The following is a 10709-nucleotide window of genomic DNA, read 5'->3' as shown; positions in this document are numbered from 1 at the left end:
CAAGAAGGGGGGCCCAAGGCCCCGCCGCTCCCGCCGCCCGCTTTCTGGAGACCTTGGCCCTAAGCTTTGGGGGGTGGGGGCGGGGCTGGGGGTAGGGTAGAGACTCCAGCCTAAGGGCAGCAGAGGGATCCGGGAGTCGGGGCGAGGAGGTGTTGGGGAGGGCAGCGGGGCGCGCGGGCGCAGCGCGCGGGTGAGATGTGGTCTATATTAGAGTATCTATATAAATATATATATTCCTGGTTCCTGTCCCTTTCCCCTGCCCCCCCCTTGCGTCTAGGATTGTACCCTCTCTGTCCCAGCCCAGCCCCAATCCCTTCTCGAGTCCCTAGTGCATGGAATAAAGTGGTTATTAAATCCCCGTGTGTCCCAAAGCCAGGGGCCTGCCTTTATCTCGGCGTCCACGCCTACTTTCCCTCCCCTTCTGTCTCCCGTCCCCCCAGTCCTGCTCTCCGAGGCCCAAGTCCCAGGGCAGACAGGTAAGTAAAGAAGAGAGCAGAGCAGAGACTGAGGCTGGAACTGAAAACAGACGGAAAACAGAGTTAGGATAGGGGGAGAGGGACGGGACCTTTAGGGGAAAAAAAAAAAAAGGAAAGGAAAATAAAAGTTGGAATAAAATCGACTCTGGTGGGATTCGAACCCACAACCTTTGAATCGCTCTTTCGTCACTAGAAGTCCAATGCGCTATCCATTGCGCCACAGAGCCCGCTAACCAACGGCGGCGTCTGACGGCCTACGGGAGCTGGATGGGGGAGGGGGAGAGGGAGGGACGAACCAAGAGCTCGCGGGTAGGACCTGAGGCCTACCAGGGCGAGGTAGCGGGCGCAAAGCAGGTGAGCCAGGTGGGAGTGCGGGAGCACATGGGTGGAGGAAACAGGGAGAGAGAGCAACATGAGTGAGGGGACGAGCACAGAGCTCCAGCTGCCTGCTTGGAGGATGATGCTTCCAGCCCAGGCGCACCCCACTCCCAGATGTGGCCCCACTCATCAAAATAAACTTATTTCGTTGTAAATTTCTGTGTGTCTTTGTTTCCTTTGGCCTATCTGCTTTGCTATCCGCTGCTCTGCAGTTCTAAATCTAGATGGTTTCCGAAGAAGACCAGCCAATGTAATACCATTTCTAGCTTACTTTGCTATAGTCTCTTAGGAGGAGAGTGGAGGAACCCTTACTCCACGCAGGTAGCGTGGCCGAGCGGTCTAAGGCGCTGGATTTAGGCTCCAGTCTCTCCGGAGGCGTGGGTTCGAATCCCACCGCTGCCAAACTAAAGCTTTTTTTCCCTCCCTCGTGGTTCATGCATCTTGTAACAATTCATGCAGGACCTTGTGGGATCTTCCTCAATTTTATGAGGATTCCTGATAGAGGTCTCACCACTGTCATCCCTCTTTGGTATTCAAGACATATCCTACCTAGATCTGCATCGCAGCCCCAAACCAAGACCTGATGGAAACTGCCGAAGTAACCTTTTCTTAGTAACTGATCTCCCCATTAACATGTTCTCAAATAACATTCTTATCTCTCAAAATTAGCGCAACACGTGTTCATATACATATTCAAGTGATTGACTGTGTTTTCCTCAGAGTGTGCTAGGGGCTTCAATTGCCTAGTGTAAAAGCTCAAAGAACAGAATTGTAGTTTTTCTTTTTAAATACTCTTCATAAAAGAACCTCATACATAAAACCAATACATAATGGAACATATTGACAATTGTGAGAAACAAAACTTCAGGTTCCACCGAGATTTGAACTCGGATCGCTGGATTCAGAGTCCAGAGTGCTAACCATTACACCATGGAACCAACTGGTGCAATCCTCTTCTGAATATTTATATAATTGTAAACTCTGTTCTTACTGCCCTGCACTCTACTATTTACAGAAGACAAAACAACACAAAAACAATTGTTGGATAAGGTAGACGCCGTTAACAAGCATCTAAAATATGAATTGAAATGTACTGTAAATGTAAAATGGAAACCGTACATAGAAGACTTAGTACAGAAAAAGTTATAATTTCATTAACATTAAAATATTGATTATATGTTAAAATGCTCAGATTTTGGATACTTGGGGTTAAATAAAATATGTTATTAAAATTAATTTCAACTGTTGCTTTTTACTCTTTTAAAGAAAATGACAGATTTTATTCTTAGAGCAGTTTTAGGTTTACAGAAAAATTGAACAGAAAGTACAGAGTTCTCCCATGTACTCCTGTTCCCCCCCTAGTTTCTTTTTCTATTATTATCATTATTATTATTATTCCATTTTTAGTTTTATTGAAGTATAAATGATATACAAAAACTGCACACACTTAATGTATACACATCTTGATTAAACTTTTCATTCTTTTTAATGTGGCTACTAGAAAACTTAAGTTAGCATATATGACTCGTATATGTACTACTCTAAAGCATCTCTACTTTCCTTCCCATTATTCGTTCTATCTTCTGAAGACTAAAAATTTGGCGTTTTACCACTTCCTTTTAAATACCACTTCCTTTTAAAACTAATTAATAGAATTTTTGTTATTCTTTTCCTTTGTTTTGTTTGAAGGCATCCAAATATTAATTGTACTTAGAAATGAGTGTTTAGGTGGGGAAAAAACTGAACGCCCGAACAGGGACTTGAACCCTGGACCCTCAGATTAAAAGTCTGATGCTCTACCGACTGAGCTATCCGGGCTCTCGAGCTTTTTCTGCCCCGGCATCTTTAAGAGTATTAGACCTGTAAAATTTCACGCTCGCAAAAACGTGGGGGAATTGTATGCAAGTGCTCCGAGGATGCCGGCACAGACCCTAAGGAAGCTGGAGCACCGGGCAACTGCTGATCGCGCGTCCTACCGGCCTCCCTCGAGTAGTTTCCGCCGTTCGGTTAGCTTGGGCTGGAGGCCCGGGGCTGGGATAGCGCGGTGCCGGGACTTGCCGCGCGGGGCCGCTGCCGGCTGCGGGCTCTCCTCGCCGGGAGGTTTCTCCAGGGAATGAATGACCTACATCTTAGGCACTCGGGCGCCCCCGCTCCCGCCCACTGGCCCGAAGGTCGAGGGCGGGCCCGAATGCCACAGGGGACCTTCAGATACTGTGCGCCGGGAGTCCACTTCGGTACCCTGACGAGCTCCATTCCAAGGGAGAGATTGAGATCTGACATGCCAAAGACAGGGGTCACGGAGGGCCGGGCGTGGGAGGGCGGTGCAGAGTAATCATACAGGCGTCACCTGCTCGCTGTCTCTTTCTGAGCAGTTGGTCCCTCCCTTCCCGGTGAGGCTGGGGCTCCTGATATCCATCTGGGTGAGCCCTGTCCTGCCAGCCAGAGGGACCGGCTGCGCCAGAGGCAAGCAAACAACTATTAGAAGGCAGGTGTGGGCGGGGAGAGGGAGCCGGCACTGAGCAGAGGCCCCGGCAGAGGCCGGGAGCTCAGGACAGAGAAAACATCTCAGAGGGAGCTGGGCCTTTCCCCCTACCCCCCAACCTCCATCCCACCCCCCAGACCTCCCATCCAGCGGCTCAGCATCACAGCCGTCCAGTCCTGCTCGGCCTGCTGCTCACCTCCAGGCCGGCCGCTCCTGGGGCTCACCTTGTCGGGAGGCATCCCTCCGTCCCTCCCATCATGGCCGTGTACCGCGTGTGTGTGACCACTGGTGCCTACCTGGGGGCAGGCACACTGGACAACATCTCCGTCACTCTGGTGGGCATGTGTGGTGAGAGCCCCAAGCAGCTGCTGGATCGCGTGGGCAGGGACTTTGCCCCTGGATCGGTGAGTACAGAGGAGAGAGGGAGGAGCACCCCTGAGGGGGCAGGGCCAGCAGGGACCCTGAAGGAGGGTACCGTCTTCCTTCAGGGCTCATCACCTCCTGCAGAACCGTGGCTGCTGGCTCTGACCTCCTCCCCATCCCTGTTCTGTCTGGTTCCTGTCTTTCCTGGGGATGATAAACCCTACCCAGGCGGGGCTGTGAAGGGGTCCTGGGCAAGGGGGCAGAATTCCAATGGCTTCCCAGCTTCTCCTCTCATAACTGAAGGTGGGCTCTGGGCTAGTCGCTTGAACTCCCAGAGTCTGGGTTTCTTCTTCTCTGGGGGGCGTCCACCTGCCTCTACCAGGCCCAGGATTGTTTGTTGGTGGGTCTTGGGGAGAAGTTGGCCACCAAGGGGGCTAGTGCAACCCAGAACCTACTCTGCCTGTGGTAGCTGTGGTTGCTTCTGCCTGGTGAAGGGGTGCTTTTTTTCTAATTCATACAAAGTCCTCACATGGGTTAGCGGCAGCTCAGGCTTCTATGCCAGAAGGGGTGTGGGTTTAGACGCACCTTGCAAGGTGCAGGACAGCTCCGGCAGCTCCTTGCCTCTCACGCGCTTCCTCTGTTGGTCCCTCAGGTGCAGAAGTACAAAGTGCGCTGCTCAGCGGAGCTGGGGGAGCTCTTGCTGCTGCGTCTACACAAGGAGCGCTATGCCTATTTCCGCAAGGACTCCTGGTACTGCAGCCACATCTGTGTCACTGCCCCCGATGGTGCCCTTTGCCACTTCCCCTGCTACCAGTGGATTGAGGGCTTCTGCACTGTAGAGCTGCGACCAGGAACAGGTGGGCCAGAGGCAGGGGCTGGCCTTATGCTGCAGCACGCACCTTTTGGGATTAGGGGTGGGGTCTCCCAGAGCCCAGGGTGCAGGGAACAGGGTTGGGGTTAGTGTCACAAGTTCAGGGCTCCCAAGTAGATGCTTTCTGGAAAAGGTGAGCCTCTAAAGCCCTGCAATGCAGGGGCGTCTCGGACAGTATCTACCCTCTGGAGACAGACAGAGACTAGACCCACACTGTGGACACTCACACCACCCAGACACAGACACAAACACACACAGATGGCAGGTTGCTCTCCGGGGACTCCCTCTGCACTTCCCCTAAGCGAATTCCTGCAGAACCCCAAAAGGAGCCATCCTGCCAGCTGAGTAATTGCATTTCACCAGGTGGAGAAGCCCTGAGCGTTGAGCTGGAAAGGCACTGGCCACCACTCCTGGCGTTTCCAGTGTGGCTGAAGTCCCTGTGGGCTGCCGTTAGGATTCCTTTTTGAATTTGGATGACCTTTCAAGAATGCCTCGGCCTAACTCCCTCAGCCTCTGACCGGCCACATCTCCTGAGCTGTCTGATCTAGAAAAGCATGACTAGTTTGAGATGAGTCTTAGGGATGAGAGATGCTGTTCTAGGTCAAGGTAAAATAACTGAACATGACCCCTTGGCCCATAGTGAGTTCTTCATAGACCTCACTCTGAACCTCATCTATCATCATAGCAATCTGTCCACCACAATAAAATTACAAAATATATGTACTCATCTCATTTATCAAATGCATGCTATGTGCACTGTGCTAGGCACCATGCCAGATGCCGGGACTAAAAATGAATACAATGTGATTTCTGCTCAGAAAGAGTTTATAGTCTTGGAAAGGAAACAAACATGCAAGCAATAAGGAAGGTTGTTAGGATCTGGGGGCGAGGTTTTCCTGAGTCTCTGGTGAATGCACAAAGAACATGGGGTGTCCACATTACTGAAGGGTTGGGTGCAAGGGTTAGGGGCTCAGGCAAGCTTTGATGGAGAAGTTGTTGTTTAAAAAAGGACTTAAACGATGAGTAATCTCATTCCCCACAGCGAGGACTATTTGTCAAGACTCCCTTCCCCTCCTTCTGGACCACAGGAAACGGGAGCTCCAGGCCCGACAGGAATGCTACCGGTGAGGGTGACCTAACTTCACTTCTTTCCCCATTTTTATTCTGACTTCAGAATTAATCACACTGTTACTAACTCTGACCTCTGTCCCCACCTTGGGGCCCAACTCCAATCAGGGCCACTATTTAAACCTAACCGCAACCTACTATTGACCCGGAGTCCAGACCCAGAACACCAGTACCAATCATTGTCCCGATCCCATCAGTGAATCCACACTCAGCCCCTGATGTGACTGTGGTACTGACAGATCTCAGCCTATCCTCAACCTCACCCCCAAACGGGCCGTGATCTTAATCTCAGCATAAACCCGACTCTAACCCAGCCCGGACATTCATGTCACCCTCAAATGCTACCCTGATCTGAAGCCCAGTGCCTTGGGGAGAAAATCCCAATTCTTTGTCACTTACCCAGAAAGTGGGAGTTTTAATTCAAGGCATGTCTTTAGAAGCTAAAGTTTCTGTACCCTAAGTTTGACTCACCATCTCTAACCTCTTTGCCCCGGAAGTTGGAAGGTCTATGCCCCTGGCTTCCCAGGCATCGTGGATGTCAGCACCTTTGAGCAGATGGAGTCAGACAAGAAATTTACCTTGACCAGGACAACAACTCGTGTGAATCAGGACGACAGGTGAGGAAGGACCCAGGCGTGGGAAGAAGGTGGAGGGCTGTGAAGTGAAGGGTCTGTTGAGAAGATGGGCCCAGACTGCCTGGAAAGAGAAGTTGTGAACTACAATAAGGGCAATTTAATTCAAGTGCCCGGATCAGAGTAGGCAGGGGTGGCCCCCGGGATAAGGCAGAGAGGAGGAGGTGGCTTCAGGCCTAATGGGAGAGGGCAGGGGAGGAGCCCAGAGTGAGGGGAGGCCTACGAAGTCTGGGGGAAGAGTGAGGGAAGGAATTAGAGAGGTGAGCTGTAGGCCTTTCTGACTGTTCTCTGTTCTTCTGCCCCCACCTTCTCCTATTCCCTAGCAGTGGGAATCGGTACCTGCCTGGCTTCCCCATGAAAATTGACATCCCCTCCCTGCTGCACATGGAGCCCAATATCAGATACTCGGCCACCAAGACGACCTCGCTGATCTTCAATGCCATCCCTGCGTGAGGCCCCTGAACTCCTGCTCACTCTCCCGTCCGCCTCTGCCCCTTGATGCACAGCCACATCTCTGCCTCACTTTCCCTTCTCCCTGCCCCTCGTCGCTCTCTCTGTCCCCTGTCTCCCCTCTCCCTGCCCCAGTCTATGGCCCCTTGTATGGCCCCAGTTTCTTCTCTCTCTGCCCCTCAGGCTCCTCTCTCTCTCCTTAGACTCCTCCATGCCCTATATCCCCGTGGGCTCCTCTTTGCTCCTTAGTCATCCGTTCTTTTTCCATCGCCCCGACTAATACAATGAATTGTGCACAGCCTGGTTCCAGGCACTGCTGGGATCTTGTTGAGTAGAAGAGAGGTCTGGCTCTTAAGCTTTTAGAAAGTGGTCAGACCACGCCAGTTTCAATTCCCAAAACCAATGCTTTCTAGCTGGGTGACCTTGATTTTCACTTAGCCTCTAAGTCAGCGGTTCTCAACCTATGGGTCGCGACCCCTTTGGCGGTCGAACGACCCTTTCACAGGGGTCGCCTAAGACCATCCTGCATATCAGATATTTACATGACGATTCATAACAGTAGCAACATGACAGTGATGAAGTAGCGACGAAAATAATTTTATGGTTGGGTCCCAACATGAGGAACTGTATTTAAAGGGCCAGAAGGTTGAGAACCACTGCTCTAAATGGTTTCCTCATCTATAAAATGACAATAATATTCATGCCTACCTTAAAGGTTTGGGAGAGAATTTAATGAAGTAACACCCAGCACAAAATAATGTCTCAGTAGATGCTAGTAGCGTTAGGATATACTCTTGGCCGGGAGGAACTCAGTATCATTAGGGAACAGAGTTAATTAGCAATCAAAGCAGCTCAAGGCAACAGCTGAAGCTGTGAGTGACATGGCTGGAGGGGGTACAGTGGACACGGGGTGTCTTTGGGTAGGTTTGGCAGGAGAGAGGCTCAGAGGGCCCTTTGTGCAGTGGCTGCTCTAAGAGGCCCAGCGGAGGCCAGAACAGTAAGCTGGCTCCTCATGTCTAGGCCTCCGAGCCAGAATGATGCTTTTGGAGAAGGACCGGTGGAGGGTGAGAAAGTGGGGTGGGGCTCCAGAAGGTCTGTGGGGGGCTGGGGCAGGCAGGCCGCACAGGCGGCTCGGGCTTCAGGGCTCAGGACAAGGGCCCAGGCAGGGGACCTCTGCCAGGGCCCAGAGGGGCAGTCGGGAAGGTAGAGGCACCTGAGTTGCTCCCCAAATGGCTATGTGGGTCTAGGCAGGGGACGTCCCAGGAGACCAGGACAGCTGGCATGGGGCTCAGAGAAGGCTTGTGGGAAGAGGGAGCTGGCCGTTGGCAGCTCAGCTGCTCATGGAGAGAAGGGGACAGTGCGGGGCTTTGAGTCCGGGGTTCCTGCAAGGCATTATGGAAAGGCCTGCGGCAGGCCCTTGGAAAGAGGAGGCCTTTTCTTTCTCCTTTATTGCCTCCTCCCACCCAGTTTTTCCCATCTCCTGGGCCCTGGTGGCAGGCGGAGGAGTGTCCTGGGCTTGTCAGGCCACTACTGCCCCTTGCCCCCTCTGTCTTCAGCTATCCACACCAGCGTCCTTACAGAGCCTACCTTATCGACCAGTTGCCACAAACCTGCCTGATGTGTGTTGTATTCCCTTCTCCGGGACTTGGCCCAGGGAGCGAGTGGTTATTATGAACCGGGTATGTCAGGGCAGTCTGAGCCAACTCACAGCCCTAAGAGCCCATGGTACAATGGGAGATGATGTGAGCGAGTACATTGTATTCACAAGGCGGTGAAGGGAGTGATGAGCGTTTGGGAAAGATATGGAAAGGCGTGTGTTTGGAGACATCCGGGCATGCTTCCTAAAGGATGTTGCATCTAAAATGCACACAGAACGGATGGGTTTGGTGCTCGGTGGGGATGTAGGAGACTGCTTTCTGGGAGAGGCGTAGTTTAATGAAAGCCCTGGACAGGGGGGAAAGCAGACTTCATTTCAAGCACGTTCCCCCCGCCCCGATTATAAAATAACATATGCTCATTGTAAAAAATATCCAAACAGTACAGACATCCACAACATGGAACGTGCACGCCCCTCAGGTTGCCAAGCCCACCTTTATCAGTCCTGTGCACAAAATATAGTTTTGGTGGTGTTAGCTGCGTTGGCTTTCTCTAGTGCCCCTGGTAGGAGAAAAAACTGCACAGGTTGATAGAAACCGGCCGGTGGGGCGTTTCCTAGCCTGCCTTCGCAGTTGGGGCTCTGTCCTGTAGGAAGAGGGGTGCCAGTGAATGTCTGCGACGAGATGGAAGCTTGCAGAAAGCAGGCCCAAAACACCAGTGAAGACGACTTGCCTGCACCACGTGCGCCGCCTTTGCATCCGCATATGGAGTCACCCCCACAAAGCCTCAGCTGGCCACTAGGCCTTTCTTCCATGAGGATTGTTAGGCACCTCTGCTCTGGACATTGATCTTGTCAGTTCCCTCCAGACCTCTAGGCTGGGACACAGGGCCCCTGGCAGCCCCAGACACCATCTCCCCCCCACCCCCCCAGGTCCTTGGGCATGAAGCTTCGAGGGCTGCTGGACCGAAAGGGCTCCTGGAAGAAGCTGGATGACATGCGGAATATCTTCTGGTGCCACAAGACCTTCACTTCAGGTGTGCAGAGCCAAGCAGGAGCTGTCCCCCCTCCACCCTGTCCCATGCCCCGGCCCGCGGGCCCATCTGGGAAAGCCCCTCCAGCGCTCAGAGAGCAGGCTGGGGGAAGCAGCTTCCAGACCAACCAGTTCCTCCCCCTCCTGCTCCCTAGAGTACGTCACGGAGCACTGGTGGGAGGACTCCTTCTTCGGGTACCAGTACCTGAACGGCGTCAATCCTGTCATGCTGCACTGCCTCTCCAGCTTGCCCAGCAAGCTGCCTGTCACCAATGACATGGTGGCCCCCTTGCTGGGCCCTGGCACCTGCCTGCAGGCAGAGCTAGAGGTGGGTGAGTTGCCCCCAGGGACAAAGGATGGGTGTGAAGGGAAAGGAGGAGATGGCCAGGAACAAGCATGGAGAACTAGGAGCTTCGCAGCCACGGCCTCAGGTCTCCTCCCCCAGAAGGCTGCGGTGGTTGGTGATTTTGCCTTTCTTGGATACACCGAGGTCATCTGCATTAAAGTAGGAAGGAGCAGGTACGGGGAGAAGGGAGAGGATGCTGGCTTGTCCAAGCTGGGAAGCCAGGTGAAAGGTTGCAAAAGGAGGGACTCTGCTGGACCTCATTCTGAACATTCTGGGATGGGTGGGGTACCCCACATTGACCACTGAGGCCAGAGGTGAGGGGGGAGTGGGCAGAGAACGGGGAGAAAGGCGGCGCGCCGGTGGGAAGTGTATTCTGAGGCTCTGCACCTTCCCCAGAGGGGGAACCTCTTCCTAGCGGACTACTGGGTCCTGGCGGAGGCCCCGGTCCACTGCCTCAACGGCCGCCAGCAGTACGTGGCCGCGCCGCTCTGCCTGTTGTGGCTCAACCCCCAGGGGGCGCTAATGCCCTTGGCCATCCAGGTGAGCCCGGGGCCGGGCTTCTGGGGGTGGGGCCTCCAGGGGCACACCAGCAGGCTGGAGTCTCACCCCCTGATGATTCCTGGACGCAGCTCAGCCAGACCCCCGGGCCGGACAGCCCCATCTTCCTCCCCACGGACTCCGACTGGGATTGGCTGCTGGCCAAGACGTGGGTGCGCAACTCCGAGTTCCTGGTGCACGAGAACAACACGCACTTCTTGTGCACGCACTTGCTGTGCGAGGCCTTCGCCATGGCCACGCTGCGTCAGCTGCCGCTCTGCCACCCCGTCTACAAGGTCGGTGCGACCCCCGGGCCGGGCCAGAGAGGGCGGGGCCAGGCGGCCTCCTTCCCTCGGCTCCCGGGACCTCATTCCGTTCGCAGCTCCTGCTCCCGCACACTCGGTACACGCTGCAGGTGA

General features: G+C 53.7%; 2 protein-coding genes and 4 non-coding genes across 6 annotated transcripts in view; 3 read left to right on the top strand and 3 right to left on the bottom strand.

The window, feature by feature from the left end:
- The window catches only part of HES7 (hes family bHLH transcription factor 7), a 3232-nt gene extending 2160 nt beyond the window's left edge, over positions 1–1072 (top strand). The window contains exons 4-6 of the mRNA XM_015562528.1: positions 441–476; positions 700–830; positions 1067–1072. Coding sequence (XP_015418014.1) covers positions 441–476; positions 700–830; positions 1067–1072 — 173 coding nt within the window. The remainder of the gene's footprint in view (positions 1–440; positions 477–699; positions 831–1066) is intronic.
- TRNAR-UCU lies at positions 617–703 on the bottom strand. The gene is given in 2 exon segments: positions 617–652; positions 667–703. It is a non-coding gene; the product is annotated as a tRNA-Arg (tRNA).
- A 102-nt stretch (positions 1073–1174) lies between the features above and the next one.
- On the top strand, positions 1175–1256 carry TRNAL-UAG. Its single transcript has one exon. It is a non-coding gene; the product is annotated as a tRNA-Leu (tRNA).
- Positions 1257–1720: 464 nt separating this feature from the next.
- TRNAQ-CUG lies at positions 1721–1792 on the bottom strand. The gene has a single exon. It is a non-coding gene; the product is annotated as a tRNA-Gln (tRNA).
- Positions 1793–2599: 807 nt separating this feature from the next.
- Positions 2600–2672, bottom strand: TRNAK-UUU. The gene has a single exon. It is a non-coding gene; the product is annotated as a tRNA-Lys (tRNA).
- A 601-nt stretch (positions 2673–3273) lies between these two features.
- Positions 3274–10709, top strand: part of ALOXE3 (arachidonate lipoxygenase 3) — a 22213-nt gene continuing 14777 nt past the window's right edge. The window contains exons 1-10 of the mRNA XM_015562527.1: positions 3274–3740; positions 4352–4556; positions 5613–5694; positions 6196–6315; positions 6654–6779; positions 9308–9411; positions 9563–9735; positions 10150–10293; positions 10383–10586; positions 10673–10705. Of these exons, the coding sequence (XP_015418013.1) occupies positions 3594–3740; positions 4352–4556; positions 5613–5694; positions 6196–6315; positions 6654–6779; positions 9308–9411; positions 9563–9735; positions 10150–10293; positions 10383–10586; positions 10673–10705 (1338 nt within the window). The 5' untranslated portion in view covers positions 3274–3593. The remainder of the gene's footprint in view (positions 3741–4351; positions 4557–5612; positions 5695–6195; positions 6316–6653; positions 6780–9307; positions 9412–9562; positions 9736–10149; positions 10294–10382; positions 10587–10672; positions 10706–10709) is intronic.

Source organism: Myotis davidii, unplaced genomic scaffold (genome assembly GCF_000327345.1).
Source record: "Myotis davidii unplaced genomic scaffold, ASM32734v1 scaffold37, whole genome shotgun sequence".
NCBI classification, from domain to species: domain Eukaryota; kingdom Metazoa; phylum Chordata; class Mammalia; order Chiroptera; family Vespertilionidae; genus Myotis; species Myotis davidii.
The sequence above is the reverse complement of the archived record's forward strand: the minus strand, read 5'-3'. Positions and strand labels throughout refer to the sequence as shown.